Source organism: Mesoplodon densirostris, chromosome 8 (genome assembly GCF_025265405.1).
Source record: "Mesoplodon densirostris isolate mMesDen1 chromosome 8, mMesDen1 primary haplotype, whole genome shotgun sequence".
Taxonomy (NCBI): domain Eukaryota; kingdom Metazoa; phylum Chordata; class Mammalia; order Artiodactyla; family Ziphiidae; genus Mesoplodon; species Mesoplodon densirostris.
The window spans coordinates 74,480,314-74,499,990 of record NC_082668.1 but is presented as its reverse complement, the minus strand read 5'-3'; the positions used below and the strand labels follow the sequence as shown (position 1 = coordinate 74,499,990).

At 34.2% G+C, this 19,677-nt stretch overlaps 1 protein-coding gene across 1 annotated transcript in view; it reads right to left on the bottom strand.

Annotated features, from left to right (window-relative positions):
- The window catches only part of GALNT13 (polypeptide N-acetylgalactosaminyltransferase 13), a 477,309-nt gene that overhangs the window by 186,469 nt on the left and 271,163 nt on the right, over positions 1-19,677 (bottom strand). The window contains exon 6 of the mRNA XM_060106387.1: positions 12,200-12,317. Within this exon, the coding sequence (XP_059962370.1) occupies positions 12,200-12,317 (118 nt within the window). The remainder of the gene's footprint in view (positions 1-12,199; positions 12,318-19,677) is intronic.

The window sequence follows — 19,677 nt, the reverse complement described above, 5'->3', positions numbered from 1 at the left end:
AAACAAGTAACATTTTGGTTGACCAATTAAAATAGAGAAAATATATAAGATCAAGACTGCATATTTTTGAGCTATGAAATAATAAAATGAGTAGAAAAGTGTAGTCAAATCTTTGACAACGGAGGAGCTCATGTAGAAACAAGTTTTAGTATCCAGGCACATCATGGTGGCAATAGAGAAATGTTACACCAAATTTTGATTTCAATTTTAGCGTATTTGCAGTGTAAACCAGTGGTAGTTTGGTAATAAAATATTTTAAGAATTTTTAATTCATCAAGTTTGAATTTTTGCAGATATAGTGAAATTTTTCAACATAGATATATTTTTAAGGGTAATTTAAAAATCTATTTTAAAAGCTCCAACTACGTTTTCAATGGCACTTAAAATTCAATTTCATTGGTACATAATACTCAAATTCTGAACAGTTGGATCAAAGTCTTCCCTCCACATTATCGCACCCCCTCAAAAGAATCATTCCTGGCATCTAGAATCAGTTATTGCTGAAATCATTCAGCCTTATTTAAATAAATCTCATAATAGGTTTCCTTTTTAAACTACATTTCTGGTTGACTAGAACAACAGTGAAACGACTGGTAGTCATGTACTTAAGACAGACATCACTAAGAGTGACAGTATAATCATAGCTTAAGATGTACATTTACTGCAGTAGTTACCATAGAGATTTAAATTTGGCTCTTTAATAAAAAGTACATGAATTTGATTTTGATAGTGTTCATTTTGGTTAGCAAGGTACACCAGGTTTCCAAATTGAATGAACATATATAGAAACAACAGTTTTGGAATTTTGTCCTAGAAATCTTCAAGGGGTCAAATATAGGTATATATATAAAAAATAGGTTCAATTTCTGGAGTTTTAATGGATACTTCATTAACTCTGTCACGTGAAGCCTAGTTTGGCAAAATATATATTTAATGGCTTACTGATATTTTATTCTCAAGAGAGAAAACAAAAGGCGGGGGAACCAGACATTCTAGCCTAAACATAGGTATGGCTCAAAGCACAAAGTAGGATCACAAGAGTAAAGATCTGAGATTTCACTGATTTCTGGCCCCTGCTCCTCTTCTGTCCTGCTGTCTATAAGGCAAGACTCTTGAATTTTTCATTTATAAATTAGTCCCTGGTTATCTTAGATCACAGAAATCTCTCCCTTCTTTGAACTTAATGAGTTTTATGTTTGCAACTTGAAATGATCCTAGATGCCATTATACTCTTTAAACTCTCAATCAATTCGGAGATGGTATACCTTGCAGATATACCATCCGAAGTGTCTAGTGCAGGTCTAGGTATATAATTATTTATATTGATTGATGGATAAGATGAGGGTAGATTGATACCTGACTGCTATAGAGAGGTAATCTGAAGTATAATGCAAACATTACAAATGCATTAAAGTTAAAACCAAATATATGGGGGGAGAAAAGCTACTGAGATCCATTACAATAATATGTGTAAAAGAATTCTATAAAACGCTATTCAAATGTAAAGCCTCATCAAAAAATAAACTCTTAGAGGAGTTTAGTTTGTTCAGCAAATATTGTTCTGAGAGAATAAATTGTTCTTAACTGTTGAATAAGAAAGCTTTCCCTCCCCCAAAGCATTAGGATATTTGTGCTCCTACAGACTTGGAATGAAAGTTGTAATACTCTGTCTTGCATTATGCTCTATACTGAATGTTCTCTTTGCAAAGCCTTGCACAGCTGGATTCTTCCTGTCAGTTTGGTCTCAGCTAAAATGCTTCCTTAGAATGGTCTTCCCTGACCACTCTAAGGTAATGCAATGTTCTACCTCTCATTTTACTTTCAAGGCACTCATCTTGATCTGAATTTAACAGACTATTTTTCTGTTTATTCATTTATTGTCTATCCTCTTCCTCTAGCACAAGTTCTATCAGACCAGGGACTGATCTTCTACATGTCTGTATGTCCAAATGCTAACAAATATTTCTGAGTTAATTAGTGAATTCTCCAAACTAAATTTACTTGCAAACTTTGTTTGAATTTAATGGCAGGTTTATTTCATTTCACCAAACCCAAGATATATAAATGATCCTTAAAATTTCAAAACTAGAAATATTTTTGGAAGTTATTTGCTTTAACTTTCCTGTTGCATTAAGAAAAATAAATAGTTCAAAGTTAATTCACTGAGCACATATTTAGATACAAAAAGAAAGTTAAACATTTCATTATCAGAATATTTTAGGCACACTTTAAATGTAAATCAGCAGGATAACTGACTTAATTCTCAGCGCCATTTTGTATGATTAAGTACACTTAATGGGAAGCTTTAGTAAAATATGGCCATGGCAGAAAGTGTCAAATTTTTCTTTGCAATAATTCTGAGCACATTAAATTCTTCAAAAAGCTCTTTTTATTGCCATAAATTCAAACAGTTAAATTGAAGTCCTTCATATTTAGAATCAGAAGGATCATAAAGATTTTTATAGTTAACATGAATACACATGGGATATCAGCACATTGGCAGAGAAGGATCAGAAAACAGTCACAGAATTGGAGTGTGTTTCCCAAAAGTGACATTTCAGATATTTGTCTCTAATAAAGACTGTTGGTTTCTTAATGTGCTAAAACTCAGTAAAAAGCTAGGTACATCTGGCTCATTGCTATTGCTATATACAGGGAAATTCCTCTTAGTATCTGTGAAATGTACCTGCATTTGTTAAAGAATAACATCATCAAAAATGTTTCTATCATAGTTCAGAAATCAATAGTTTCTCTTTCCCGTATCTTTATTTCCATTCAATGGTTTAATTCAAGAAGGCAGAAGAAAAATTTAGAGTGATCTTTCAGTAAAATTTATTCCCAGTGAGTATTTCTGAATAAACCCTGTAAAAATGTCACTCAACTCTGGTTTATATATTAATGGAAATAAAAATGTAGATTTTACAGATAACTATTTTTATATCATTTTCATTCCATTTCTTTCTCATTTTATGCATTTCATTTCTATCTATCTTCAGAGCTTCATAGTTCACTAATTCTCCTAATTATCTGAGTCCTAACTCCTTCAGGATGTCTGGTGAGTATATCTCAACACTCACTTGCAATAGAGGTCATTTAAGCTGTAAACTTTAAAATCCATATATTTATTTTCACATTATACCCTTTACAATAACTACAAGACTTGCATTCTGAGTCTTCATGAATATTTAATTATTTGCACTCAGACTCACATATACATAAATTTAGATAGGTAGATCGATAGATGATTAATAGACAGATAAATGGATAAAATAAACAGAGAGCGGACAGAATAAGTTGGACATTAGATGAGTACATTTGCAGGTTGATATATATAGTATATGTTTACACTTTCAGAGAAACACTCATATGATAAGACTTTATGAGGTCATGAAAAAGAAGAAATGAATGTTATTGGTTCAAGAAGGTACTAAACTGTGAATGGTACTAACAACCCCAAAGAATATTTTTCAAAAAAATCACTTTAAGAGATAACTAAGTGACCGTAAAAGGGAACTAGAGATTAATACCAAGTCCTAGTGTACCTAAATCTCCTACAATGCCTTATATTTCTAAAACTAAGTATGACTCCATGTGGTGTATGTTTATGAGGTGAAACATCACATAGATAGAGGACTATCCAGTGTAAGTCTGTTCTCACATTCTGCTTCAGTGAACTAGAAAGTTCAAATGAAGAGGTATAGTTATGAAAATTACCAAGCCTTAGGCTATTATAATTTTAAAAGCAAAACAAGTTCTGCTAACATTTTCTAACACTATCGTGAAGTTTGGTTAATATCTAATTTTCCTGTCGTTAACTTGTGCTTTCTAATGGAGCACAGGAAATCAGGTATGTATTGTACTTAACATTCAAAATAAAATTCTAACCCATTTATTTTAGTAAAATAGAGTTCTCTATAGACACCTTAACTAAATACCATTATATGATCCTACTGACCCAATGTTCTAAAAATATATAATAGATGTAACATAGTCCCTAGAAACAGTCTCAGCCATCCCTTATCTAGAAAAATTTTATTCTATAATATCAATTAAACAAAGGATAAGGAGACTGAATAAAGAGAGATGTTTAAACAATTGTTTAAGTTAGAGTGGTGGTCCACATGCCAGAAAATCTAATTGTAAGCACAGAAGCAAAAATTTTAAGCCATCTGCAATGTGTTTAAGGTTTATCCTGCACCAGATAGGTAACCTTAGAGTAGTTTGCTGGACTAAATCATTGATATTGGTTTATATTCTTTATGGATGCTGTACATGAACATGATCTCTTGGACTTTTATGTCTAAGTTTATGACCTCTTAGACTCTTTTAAAAAAAGAGGCCAATAAGGTACAAACTTTCAGTTATAAGATGAATAAATTCTGAGATCTAATGTACAGTATGGTGACTATAGTTAATAATGCTGTATTATATACCTGAAATTTGCTGAGAGTAGATCTTAAGATAACTATGTGAGGTAATGAACGTGTTAATTAGCTTGACTGTGATAATCATTTCTCATGTCACATATGTATAACATCATGGTGTAAACCTCAAATATATACAATTTTTGTCAGTTATACCTCAATAAATCTGGGGGGGAAAAGGGGCTAAGAAATCTCTATGTTAATATTAAGAGAGTACTTCATTCTATTTAAATCAAACTATTTCACAAAACCATCTCCACCAAAATCGTGGATAACACATGAACTTAGTTAGATTAAGTTAACTTAACTAAAAGATTTCTAGTATAGTCTGATTTCTATGACCAGGCAAATAAAACAAAAACAGTCAAGTTTTATATACTGATAGACAATCCAGTATGCTCAAGACTTTCTCACGTGGTTATTTGCCATCTATATGCCTTCCTTAGTAAAGTGTCTCTTTAAATCTGTGAGCTATTTTTCCTTGGGTTGTTTTTTTTACTGAGTTTTGAGAACCTTTGGGTTTTTTTGGGTTTTTTTTTTTTTTTTGGATACAAGTCCATTATCAGATATATTATTTACTACAATATCTTCCTGTCAGTGACTTGTCCTTTTAATCTCTTAACAGTGGCTTTGTAGAGCAAAATTTTTTTCATTTTGATGAAGTCCAGTTTATTGATTTCTACCTTTATGGGTTGCCTAATCAAACATCACACAAATTTTTCTCCTACGTTTTCTTTAGAACTTTATAATTTTAGGTTTTACTTTTAAGTTAACTTTTTATATAGTGTGAGGTATGCATTTTAGATACTTTTTCACATGGATATCCAGTTGTTCCAGTACTATTAAAAATACTATCCTGTTTCCACTTAATAGCCTTTGCCTATTTCTTTTAAATTAGTTGTCCATATACGTGACATCTTAATAGCATATGGAGTCTTCCAAATCATAAGTGTATATATATCTCTTCATTTTTGTAGTTCCTCTTTAATTTCCCTCAGCAATATATTGTGGTATTCAGAGTAAAGGTCTTTGCATATCTTTTGTCAGATTTATCACTATTTCATATTTTTGATTCTATTTTAAATGACTTTTTATTTTAATTTTGATTGTTTGTTACAAGTATATAAAAATACAACAACTGTAGTATTCCTGTATCCTGCAGACATGGTAAGATCATGTTTGTTTTAGTAGCTTTTTAAAAATACATTCCGCTGAATTTTCTAGACAATCATGTCATCTGTATGACCAGCTTACTTTCTCCTTTCTAATGTTTTGTTTATTCTTCTTGCCTTATTCCACTGCCTATAACCTCTACCGTAACGTTAAGTAGAAGAGGTAAATGCCAATGCCCTTATCTTTTTCTGATCTTATGGGGAAAACATGCAGTCTTTCAACACGAAATATGATGTAGGATTTTTACAAAAGCCCTTTATTAGGTTGAGGAAGTTCCTTTTTATAATTAGTTTGCTCAGGGCTTTTTCTTACTTTTTATTTTTTAATCAGGAATAGAATTTGGGTTTCATCAAATAGTTTTCAGCATCTGTTCCAATGGTTGTTTGATTTTTCTTTTTTTTGGTTTGTTAATTTGGTGAATTAAGTTGATTGATTTTTGTATGTTAAACCAGCCTTGCTTTCCTGGGATGAACTTCACTTAGTTATGATGTACATTCATTTTACATATTGAGAAGATTGATTTACTAAAGTTTCATTTAGAATTTTTGGATCTATATTCATGAGGGACATTGGTGTGTCATTTTCAATTCTTGTAATGTCTCTGTCAAGTTTTGCTCTTTGAAAATGCTGACCTCATAAAATGAGTCAGGAGGTATTATCTCCTCTTCAATTTTCTAAAACTTTGTATAGAACTGCTCTTATTTCCACCCAAAACGTGTGGTAGAATCCACCAGTGTGGTCATCTGGCAATGGAGTTTCCTCTGTGAAAAGGATTTTTAAACTACAAATTTATTTATTTATTTATTTATTGTTGAATATACGATTATTGTGTTGATTTATTTCTTCTTGATAGTTTTTGTTTAAGGAAATTATCTATTTTATCAAAATTGCCAAGTTTATTGACATAACACTGTAAATAATATTATTTTCTAACCCTTTAAAGAACTGTAGAATCCATAATGATGTGACTGTTATCATTTCCAATGTTGGTAATTTGTATCTTCTATTTTTCCTATTAAGTGTGGTCAGAAATTTATCAGTTTTACTGATCTTCTCAAGGTAACAGCTTTTGGTTTACTCACTTTTATCTAAACTTTTCCTCTTTTATATTTCATAATTTCTATTTTGATCTTTATTATTTCCTTTCTTACATACTTTGGATTTACTCTCCTCCCTTTTTTCCAGTCCCTAAAGGAAGAAGCTGAAGTCATTGATTTTAGATCATTTATATTTTCTTCTTTTAATATAGACGTTTAGTGCCCTAAATTCCCCCTAAGTATTGCTTTCAGTGGCACCACAAACTTTGATATGCTTTATGTTCATTTTCATTCAGTCCAAAATATTATTACTCTTACTTTTGACTTCTTTTTGTTGCATGGCCTATGTCAAAGCATATTACGTAGTTTCCCAATATTTACTCTACACCATGCTCCACAAATCAGTCTGGTTGGAGGGTACAGGCATTATTGCTGGTCCTAAGTGTGCACTGGGGCAGTGAGACCTCTAAGATTTATGAGTTTTTTCCTCAAACTTGGGTCATCTTCTCACACATGTGCACTGTTCAGTACTCCATATTTCATGAGTTCTCTGTGTGTGCAGCTCTCTCCTCTCCATTACTCTGTCCACTAAATTCTAGTTGCCTTGAGCTCTCCAGACACTCTGGCCCATTTCCTCACTCCATGGAGTCCACTGGGATCTGGCTAAGTCTCCCTTCATGTTGCTGAAGTCTAGACACTATCTCAAGGCAGTAAACCAAGGCAACTCAAGGCCCCTCCTTGTTTGTTTCCCATCTCTCAGAGACCATCATCATTTATGACTTACTGTCCAATGTCTTGAAACTCTTTTTTCATATATATTTTGTCTGTTTAAAAAATTGACTTAGGTTTGTCTGTGTGTGTGTATGTATAAATTCAGTACCTGTTACACCAACTCTAGATGACACTTTCCTGGTTTTTTTAAACTCAGTTGTTTTATTTAAGCCATTTTATGAGTGTAGGTAAACATTTTACACTGTAAGTTCTTAGAATGTCAGTGGTTATCTCAGAGGATGTTGCAGCAGTCTAAAAAGAAAGGTTTTGTTGTTGTTGTTGTTTGTTTTTTCTAAAATTTAATCTCTTTTTGGTCAGGAGAGATTTAGAACCACATATTGACTAATGTTTAGAGCAGCAGCAGCAGTATTTTATATATGTATTGCATATTCTGGTTTTAAAGGGCTTTTCATGAACATTCTCTCATTTGATTATCTATGGTTAAGGCCTAGATGCAAACATACTAGAGCTTAGGAGACATGCTACCTTACCCAAACTCACACAACTAATAAGTGCTAGAGCTAGGTCTTGAACCCAGGCTGCCTCCCTCCCAGACCATTCTTGTAACCACTAGTCTACCCTTCAGGGCAGTGGGACACTCTTCTGAGTCTTTTGCTGCCTTCTGACTCTTTTTAATGACCTCAGTTGGTTCTACAGTGACAGATTATGTCACATACTGTGCACTTTTGGAAATAATGCTCTTGTGCTATTGCCTCATGCAAGGCAAGGATTTCAGGTGGTGATGCTTATTGGGTGGTACTGATAACATCAGGGATATTATTCAAAGATAGATGAGTGGCTCTGTGCGCAATGGATAGTGCATTGGACTTCTAAAGATAGATGATACCTTTGATGATAAATTCATACTATACTGGGTTAATTTTGTCAAAAACTATTTTATATGAATATTCATTTCTGAGTTCTTCCTATATAAAATTTCAACCCCTAACAATTTCCAAGATCTACCATTTCATATTCCTCTTCTCTTCCTTAGTTTTTTTCTCTTTAACACTTATCACCAGTATATATATATATATATATATATATATTTTTTTTTTTTTTTTTTAATAAATTTATTTATTTATTTATTTTTGGCTGTGTTGGGTCTTTGTTGCTGCACACAGGCTTTCTCTAGTTGCGGCGAGTGGGGGCTTCTCACTGTGGTGGTTTCTCTTGTTGCGGAGCACAGGCTCTAGGCTCATGGGTTTCAGTAGTTGTGGCTCATGGCCTTCAGTAGTTGCAGCATGCAGGCTCTAGAGCGCAGGCTCAGTAGTTGTGGCACATGGACTTAAGTTGCTCCCTGGCATATGGAATCTTCCTGGAACAGGGCTGGAACCCGTGTCCCCTGCATCGGCAGGTGGATTCTTAACCACTGCACCACCAGGGAAGCCCTATCACTACTATATTAATGTATTTTGCTTCTCTTGTTTATTGTCTGTCTCCTTCACTAAAATATAAGTTCCATAAGGACAAACAGTTTTGTCTATTTTGTTCACAACTGTATGTCCTGTACCTATTGAGTAGGAAATCAATAATATCAGTTAAAATTTACATTTACATCTTGGAATTTATGTTATTTTGATGATTGTTGTGTAAAGGAGTGGAGAACAGTATCTGAGGCTAAATTTTCAGGAGCATTAGGATCTACTTGTACATATTCTCACTGCTATTGGATATGTATTATCCATAAGAGACTAAAGCGTAAAAGAAGAAGATAAAGTCACTAGATGAGACAACCATCTCAGCATTGTTCAGGAAGATTGCATTTACATGTTAGTTTCTACCCTCTCTCCTGATAACACCATCAGTTGTCAGGGCTGTCATGTTATGGAGGGATGGACCTTTATAGGGGAGAAGTGGTACAGTAATTAGCAGCATGGCCACTAGTCACAGAATGCTGGGGTTCAATTTTCAACTATTCTACTTACTAGCTCTATAAATATTAGAAGTCACTATTATTTTATGCCAAGAATTTTTATCCAGAGACTTCAAGGGATTTTTCAACCCTTTGAAACTGTGTTCAAACCTACTGTGTGTAGGAGACAGATGCATCTTTCTTGGGAGGTCTACAGTTTTCATCAGATATTCAAGGTCTGCCAGTACTTACAATACTCTGGGCATCAAAGGTCAAGTGATACTGTTATAAATAAATCTCCCAAAGTGTATTCTTTTGAATTGGCTTAAACTCCCATAAGGCCAGCCAGAGTACTAATTTTTTGCAGGAATTTAATATTTCTATGTTTTTCATCCTCAAATCTACATAGACCAGAGCTATAAGAAAACTATAACTTTACTATTATTATAATCACCTTTTCACAGTTGAGGTTAAGTAATTTGCCTATACTAACATGATGGAGACAAGAAAACCTCATACATAAATCTACAAAAGAAATGATCACATTTTACTGTCACTGATACCTATGTATCTCTTCTTTGAGATGTGCTTCCCTGAGAGTAAAAGCATTAGGCCTTCTTCACTTTGGCAGTCTCAGGATCTGGAAAGTGTAAAGGACATACTACATGTTCAATATATGTTTGTTGTATAATAATTAAGCTGGATATTAGACATAGATCTTCTGATTATACATCTCCAACATATTCTCATTTCCTGAAGTCACACATCACGTTATGAAATTAATCTAAAGGATAGTGTCATCCCTTTGCTAATGTACTGTTCCAGCATTTTCTCTCACTCAGTATCTTCCTCAGCCAGGCTACCAACTATTAAGCTAACACATATTCATGTCATAGAAAGAAAAGTAAAGTAAAATATGAATCAAGAGTCTAATAAAAAGCAAAATATACATTTTGTTTCTATTGATAGCATACAGAAACTAAATCAAAGACCAGTCACTTAGGAGTACATTATCTCTTAATAATCTCAAACAACCAATGGAGTACTTTATCTCTTAATAATCTCAAACAACCAATCACAGAAAATTGTGTTATTATTTAGTGATCTGATCATTCTTATGGCCACTAGTTGCATTCACTCTGTTCACCTGGCATCTGCATCACATACCATATTTTCAAATCTTCCTTTCTGATACCTTAATATCTCTGTTGTATTTCCTGATCATGTTCTCCTGGCATATCATATTATTCCACTAAATTCCTTCCTAATACATTTCTCCCTGACACATCTTTCAATCAGTTAGATGAAGAGCATCCATCTAATCTGGGAGCTCTGTGAGGAAAGTAAGGGGAGCCTACTGGCAGAGAATCAAGCTTAACAGGTGAGCAGAAAAGAGGTGAATAAGAATGTTAGGAAAGAAGGGAAAAAAGATGGGCAATAGGATCACAAGGTAAGAGTAGTATTGCTATGTTGATTTTTTTCCTTATGAATTTTCAGCACAGCATCCAAGGAATATTGGTTAATGAATGTGTAAATACTCTCTTCATTAAATCTAAGGGTAAGAGAAAATTGTTTTTAAGGTCTTGAGTATACTATCTTTCCTTTCTTCCCCCCTCCCTCCCTCCTTTCCTTCTTTATTTTTTCTTCTTCTTTTTTAAACTGTCAGCTCTTTTATTCTGTACTTTGAGAACTACACTGAGTAAAAAAGTTGGGTCCCCAAATGTCCCAAAGATTGTGCAAAGATGTATTCTGTACTTCATAACAAGAAGACATTCCTGAGTATGCTACTAAGTCTTGTGGGGCAAGCTCCATCCAACTATGAGTATATAAGCAAATATGGGAAGAATAAAATTTCATTAACTAATGATCTTCTCAGACATTGGACTATTAGGAAGATTTATAGGCAAAAAGTTGTATAACAAGGACATCCTAGTCCTTCTAAAATAATTCAGATTATCCAAGATCCATTAAATTCCACATTATATAAATTCAAAGTAATTCTCATTCTCAAATTTTGACATTTGCTTACACAACATCAAACATATTTATATTTGTCAAAAACAAAGTTTACTTTCTAAATAAGAAATTAAAAGGCATAACTCTTGAACTTCATAGATTAATATATCTAAACTCTAATAATTTTATTGTGCAAATAATGCCAGCAAAACGATAGAGTGTTTCAAATCATTCAGGTTAAATTATAGGAAAGAAAAAACAACAGTATTATTAATTTAACTCATTTTTTAAATGATACTGAATGTGGTTTGAAGAAAAAAACAGTATGTTAGCCCTTATTGTTTCTTAGTAAGAAGGAATATTTATGTGTATTTAAAATTTTTGAATGTAATAATATATTAAAATTATTCATATGCTTCCTAGTATTAGTTATACGAGGGATTAATTCTTAATTTTTGTTTACTTGGAAGGCCATTTAATAAGTGCATTTGCATTATTAAAACTGATTTATCAAACAATAATGTCTATGACTGTGAAAAGTCACGTTACTTGAATTATCCAGAATTCCTTTGACCACAGGTTATTCTTAAAGGTATTTGAGAATAACCTCAAGCAGCACTTGCAAATTCAGATATCATAAACACTTCCAAGTTTCAGTTCAAAAACACAAAGTGATTTCATAGGATAATGCTTTAATAAAAAATAAAGCCCGTCTTTTTAGAAAAGCCCTAGTGTCTTTGAATTATGTATAAAATAATTATTTTGAAAACTTAAAAAATACCTCTAATTTCCCATTTAACAGTAAATATTGCATGCAAAAAGACTCTAGCAGAGTTTCTAAACAAGTATTAAAATGGCCAACTGAACAATAATTTGTATCTTACTATCTTACAAAAAAGATTTGACAGTAAATTACTGAGTCTATTTGTGCATGCTACAGCATAGTATGTTCAGAGTCAAAAAGTAAAGTAAAATGCAATTACCCTAAAAGACATTTCAAGATTCTCTCCACCCCAGATATCCATTCCTGCATCGTAAGTTCCTATCTCTTCAAAGTAGTTTCTGTCAATAGAAAATAGGCCACCAGCCATAGTAGGGGTCCTAGTTGAAAAAAAAACAAAAAGAAAAGAATATCTTTTGAAAACAATGTGTGGAGTTTAATGAGACTACAGCAAATATTTTTGAGACATTTTAAATTAAAAAAATAGTACTCAAAAATCTCAAACTGGAAACATAAAGCCAAGTTGTTAGAGGTTTTAAAATTAATAAATAGCATTTTATTTCACACTTTCTGTAAAACTAAATTTAGATTAGTCTTTATTTTTCTTACAGGTGATCAAACAGATACAAGGAAGGAACACTGGCCATTTAAGACAGAGGCATATACATCCTTTCTGAAAGGCATAGTGAAGAGAAGTTAGTGCTCTTAGCACTATCCTTAAAGAGATGAACTGGTCATGAAACTACCAGTTGTCTTTTGTCACCTAATTATAAATTATTTTAATATGAACTCTAGAAACGTATGGAAGTGGTTTCTCTATGAAAAGATCTATAGCCTATTTAAATATGAAAAATATTAAATGCTGTAAAATTTTGATAGGCAATAAGTATCTAATGATAGTCACATAAGTATAATAAGTACCATAGAACTTTATATCTAATTGTTTACAGCTGTTTACCTAATTAAAATGATAGAATGAATCATATAACCCTATGGATAAACATAAATCCTGTACACTATTCACAGTTTTATAAGGACATTTGGCCAAGATCCAAAACTTTTTACTAGTAATAAATGCTTTTGGTTCTCATATTCAAACTTTCTCTATAGAAACTAAGAAGTCAGGTGTTAAGTTTCAAAAAGAATAATTAATTTTTAATCTGAAAAGTTTCCTTAAAATCAGTGGTTAATGTGTGAACCACACAAGTCTTTCTGTATAAGCAGTGTGAATTGAAACTGAAAAAGAAAGTTCTAGTTGTTCACAAATGAATCTATACTAGCAATGATTATTTCTGAATAGAGGTTTTCAACCTTTGTAGCACATTAGCAGCACCTGAAGCATCTTTATAAAATACATTTCCATGCTTGGGTGCCACTCTCTGCAGATTTATATTTAATTGGCCAGGAGTGCAGCCAGACCTTTGATATTGCATAAAGTTCCCAGATGAGTCTACTGTGCTGCTAAATATGAGAAACTGATCTAGTAACTTAGATTTGGAATGTTCATCCAGGTACAGTTTACCCTTGAACAACATAGATTTTAACTGTTCGGGTCTAATTATATGCAGATATTTTTCAACAGTAACTACTACAATACTACACAACCCATGGTTGGTTGAATCCTCTGATGTGGAGAAACCTTGGATACCAAGGGCTGACTATAAATTATACTCAGATTAACCCCTGAGTTATTCAAGGGTAGTTTGAGATTGTTAGAAAACCAAATGTTCTATTTTTCTCAAAATTATATCCTCTTCTGCCACCGGATATGATCATGTCCTCTAACTGAACAGTGTAGTTCATTGAAAAACTACCAAATAATATTGTACTTGGATATCTACCATATCACAGAGTTCTTGATTTCTCCCAGTGCTCTCACTGTTTTATACTCAGGTAATTAACTGTCCATCAGTTGGAGTAGCAGAGCCTCACGTGGTCTGAGCTGTTTTATTACTTTTGGTCTTGCTGGGTTCCTATCAAGAACAGTATCATTGACCTACCAAGTAATAAAGAGAAACACTAACAAAGCTAAGCACATGGTAATTATGGAGTAGCCATGACCCTCACCTGATTGGGGTTTTGGAACTCCATGGAAATAACTGTATAAGGTATTACAATGCTGAACAGTCTAATGAAATGAGGAACAGAAATTGCTGCAATTATCCTATCATAATGTAACCAGGTGCTTAAGAATGTTAAGGATGCATTTTTAACGATCAGAGTGCCTGTTCACTTATCTATTTACTAATAGGGAACTAATGCATTTAAATACATGTAGTTAAACTTAAATATATGTATTGACTTTCATCTTACAGTTGGTGATAATTCCTACAAATATGTGAGAAATATATTATAAATGGCTACAATAAATTATATACTTAACCATAAAAATGACTCAAATAAGTTTTATTTTTAGTTGAAAAGTAACAAAAGCTAAAAAAAAAAATTGCTCAAAGAATTCCTGTATTTTCTGAAGATGGATGTTCCTAGGGAGAATTTTTTTTTTTTTGTATTTGCAATGTCAGTTAGCTCTCTCAAACAGTCCGGGGATGGTGACTTATATAATATCTACAGCCACAGACAGTGTTGTGTAGCATGTTCTGTTCTAAGTTAACTGCTCTGTAATGTCCCCCCATGAACTATTTATATATACCTGTTCAGAACTTAAGTGTTCAGGGTACCTAGAAAATTAAAAACCTTGATTATAGTTGAGTTAGCTAAAATTGTCTTCTTAAGGTTGTGTCTCTGCAATGTCAGACCAACCAATTCCATCAATTTTATTGGGGAAAATATAATCAGCCCAATGGCTGCAAATATTACCTACCACACAGTTAAGTAGGTGAAGATGAATTGAGTTAATAGAAGTAAAGCACTTGGCACGGTGCTTGGTACATTATAAATAGTTAATAAGGCTGGGTAATACATCTTTCTTGTTGTTGCTGATGTTAATCATTCAATCAAAATCTTAAGTGTCCTTCAATTAATTTTGCCTCCCCATATACATGTTGTCATTTTGGATTTCAAAATCATTTAAAAACACTTCAGATCCAAGAGGTTGAACTCTGAAATCTGCCTCTCTGAACACACCTTTTAATTTTTTAACCCCTCCTATTTCAATCCTATGGAAGTCACTTTTTATCCTTCATTGATGGTTATCATTCCTTAGCTACTCCATATTCTCACAGAATAACTCCCTGCAGAAATTGTTTGCTTCCCTCCTTCCACCCCCTCTCCAAGACCCTGCCATGTCAGCGAACACCTAGCTGAGCACCCTAGGTTCTCTGTCCTTGCCTGGCTGACCCCACTCTTTTTATAAATATTAGTTCCTGGGTAAACTTACCCTTCTCATCTACCTCTGCTCCTAAGACCTAGAGAATCAATAAAAAAGTAATAAGCTGAGGTCATCTGGTCCGGCTACAAGTCCATGTTATTGACCCTCTGCTAGTCCACAAAGACCTAACAATCCCTTTACCTCTATTTGTTCACCTGTCTCATTTTTAACTGAATATTTTCAAAAGTTTTGGACTATTCTCAAGAAGTTGAAGATTGAGGCAATGCATAAAATCTAAACTCTCTCAATCATGAACTCTAACGTCCCTCAATCTCTACATTAATATGTGTATGTTTCTCAGGGCCTCTTCCTTCCTCTTGTCTCAGAGAAAAGAATGTCTCCTTTCCTCTCACTGTGGGATAGCATTCACCCTTTTGCCCTCAGCCAGCTCTTTTCTGACTATAAGCATAGTTTTTTTGTTTTTACTACCCCTTGATTTACTGAGACTTGCAGATATTGTGTATTTTACAAATTGAAGGTTTGTGGCAACTCTGAGTTGAGTAAGTCTATCGGCATCATTTTTCCCACAGCATTTGCTTACTTCATGTCTCTGTGTCATTTTGGTAATTCCACACTATTTCAAACTTTTAAATTATTATTATATTTGTTGTGCTGATCTGTGATCAGTGATCTTCGATGTTAACTATTGTAGTTAGGTGCACCACGAACCACGCCCACATAAAACAGTGAACCTAATCAATAAATGTTGTGTGTGTCCTCACTGCTACACCATCCAGTTGTCCCCCTGTCTCTCTTCTTTTCCTTGGGCCTCCCTATTCCCTGAGACCAATTAATAATCCTACAATGATCTCTAAGTGTTCAAGTGAAAGAAAAAGTCCTACATCTCTCACTTTAAATCAAAAGCTAGAAATGATTAAGCTTAGTGAGGAAGGCGTGTTGAAAATCGAGATAGGCCTAAAGCTAGGGCTCTTGTGCCAAACAGCCAAGTTGTGAATGCAAATGGAAAGTTATTGAAGGAACTTAAAAGTGCTACTCCAGTGAACACATGAATGGTAAGAAAGCAAAACAGCCTTATTGCTGATATGGAGAAAATTTGAGTGGTCTGGATAGAAGATCAAACCAGCTACAAAATTCTCTTAAACACAAGCCTAATCTAGTGCAAGGCCCTAACTCTCTTCAATTCTATGAAGGCTGAGAGAGGTGAGAAAGCTGCAGAAGAATGCTTCTAAAGCTAGAAGAGGTTGGTTTATTAGGTTTAAGGAAAGAAGTTGTCTCTATAACATAAACCTGCAAGGTGAAGCAGCAAGTGCTGATGTACAAGCTGCAAATTATCCAGAAATCTAGCTAAGATAATTATTAAAGTTGGCTACACTAAAACACAGATTTTCAATGTAGATGAAACAGCCTTATATTGGAAGAAAATGCCATCTTAAGACTTTCATAGTTAGAGAGGAGAAGTCAATGCCTGATTTTCAAAGCTTCAAAGGATAGGCTGACTCTCCTGTTAGGGGCTAAGGAAACCCAGTGACTTTAAGTTGAAGCCAATTCTAATTTACTATTCTGAAAATCCCAGGGCCCTTAAGAATTGTGCTACATCTACTCCACCAGTGCAATGTAAATGGAAAAACAGCCTGGATGATAGCAAATCTGTTTACAACATGGTTTACTGAATGTTTTAAGCCCACTGTTGAGACTTACTAAGGTGAACCTGGTCACCTTAGTGCTTTAACAGAGACGTACAACAAGATTAATGTTGTTTTCATGCCTGCTAACACAACATCCATTCTGCAGCCCATGGATCAAGGAGTAATTTTGACTTTCAATTCTTATTCTTTAAGAAACCCATTTCATTAGGCTATAGCTGCCATAGATAGTGATTCCTCTGATGGATCTGGGCAAAGTTAATTGAAAACTTTCTGGAAAGGATTCACCCTTCTAGATGCGATTAAGAACATTCATGATTCATGGGAAGAGGTCATAATATCAACATTAATAGGAATTTGGAAGAAGTTGATTCCAACCTTCAAGGATGACTTTGGGGGGTTCAAGACTTCAGTGTAGGATGTAACTGCAGATGTGGTGGAAATAGCAAGAGAACTAGAATTAGAGATAGAGCCTGAAGATGTGACTGAATTGCTGCAATCTCATAACAAACATTTAACAGATGTGGAGTTGCTTCTTATGAATGAGCAAAGGAAATAGTTTATTGAGATGGAATCTACTCCTGGTGAAGAGTCTGGGAAAACTGGGAAATGACAACAAAGGATTTAGAATATTATATAAATTTAGTTGATATAGCAGTGGCAGGATTTGAGAGGATTGACTCCAATTTTGAAAGAAGTCCTATGGATAAAATACTATCTAACAACATTGCATGCTACAGAGAAATAATTTGTGAAAGGAAGAGTCAATCGATGGGGTAAATTTTACTGTCGCTTATTTTATGAAATTCCCACAGTCAGCAGGCATCAACACTGAGGCAAGACCCTTCACCACCAAAAGATTATGACTTACTGTACACTCAGATAATGGTTAGCATTTTTTAGCAAGTATTTTTTTTTTTTTTTTTTTACGGTATGCGGGCCCCTCACTGCTGTGGCCTCCCCCGTTGCGGAGCACAGGCTCCGGACGCGCAGGCTCAGCGGCCATGGCTCACGGGCCCAGCCGCTCCGCGGCATATGGGATCCCCCCAGACCGGGGCACAAACCCGTATCCCCTGCATCGGCAGGCGGACTCTCAACCACTTGCGCCACCAGGGAGGCCCTTAGCAAGTATTTTTTAACTAAGGTGTGTATATTTTTTTAGACACAATGCTATTGCACACTTAAAAGACTACAGCATAATGTAAACATAACTTTTAAATGCACCAGGAAACCAAAAATTTGTGTGACTTGCTTTATTGTGATATTCACTTTATTGCAGTGGTCTGGAACCAAACCCACAATCTCTGAGCTATGCCTGTACTCTTTTAGCTACTTGTTCATTGACTATTACATTTGTGTCTTATGTCTTTGATTTCTAGATTGTTCCCTTGAGCTTACAAAACTGTTCAACTAAGTTCTACCCTAAACCATAATACATCTTCACTCCATCCTACTACTCATTCAAACCAGGGACATATATTTTCTATTCCCTTCACTGGTGACCTTATTGAAAGGATACTTTCTACATACTCCCTCAACTCCTCTTGACCTTCTCACTAGAATCTGGATCTTGCTCCCATCTCTATAATAACCTCTTTCTGAAAGGGCCCATTGATGATGAACTTCAACAGCCTTTCCTTGCCTTCTTCCTTTGAAAGCATTTAACACAATTTACCAACCTCCTTGCTTAAATTCTTTTCATTTCTGACTCCCATTGCATTGTTCTAGAGAGCTTTTTCCTTCTATCAGTTTAAATATTTATTTTATGATACTTATTGATTCCCCTTCCTCTTCCTTTCCCTTGCTGGCTATCAGATCTCAGTCAAGCTCTTAGTTTCACATCTGTGACATGAGTATAATATACCATTACAATATTGTTTTGCAGATATATGTGCTTAATAATTATCTTATTTTCCCCAAAATGTAGTCTTCTCAAGGGTCTCTCAGTGGCACTTTTCTCTTTCTAACTCTTTACCTGTATCAGATCATCAGTCATATGCCTTTAACCATCACCTCTATGAGGATGACTCCTGATCTCTGTTGTCTTTTCTCTCTTCCCTTCTTTGCATTGGTTGTGCTTTTCTAAGTACTCACTAGATGTTTATTTAAAAAACTCCTTCTGACTCTGCTCAGTGTATGTAATATAGAACTGAGAATGTGCTACCACATCTGTTTCTCTTTCAAAGTCCTCTATTTTTTTCTAGCGTCCTAAGACTTTATTCATCAGAACTTATTTCATCAAACCACTTTCCACCACCTTTTTCTTTTTTGCCTCATTCGGTCATTTCCCAAATACTTCCTTTTTTTTTCTTAAGTATTTTTGACATTTATCTCTGTTATCAGGGTCACTTTCCAATTTTAGTCCTTTTACTTCTAACCATTCGTTAATGGAACTCTCTTGCCTCTAGAGTCTGCTACTTCTAAAATTTATCCTACAAATCACAGCCAGATTAATTTCTGTAAATCAGAATTCCTCTAAAACTGTTGACCAGATGTTTCAAAACCTATTTTAATAAATTCCAGCTTTTTATCTTGGCAGCAGGGATCTGGACCTACCCAATGAGCTCCTCCATTCCTTTTAACTATTTATCTGTACTTAAAGTGTTTAGTTATACCAGTAAATGCTTCACACTTTCCCACGTTGGTGCATTTGTTCACATCAATTTGCCACTTGAATTTTCCTTTGTAAACTCCCCTTATATGTTCATACCTGCTCCATTCTTAAGTCAATGCAAAGTTGATATATTCCATACAGGCTGGCCTTAGTACAAGCCTCTTCCCTCCAGTTTGGTTGTAATCTTTCCC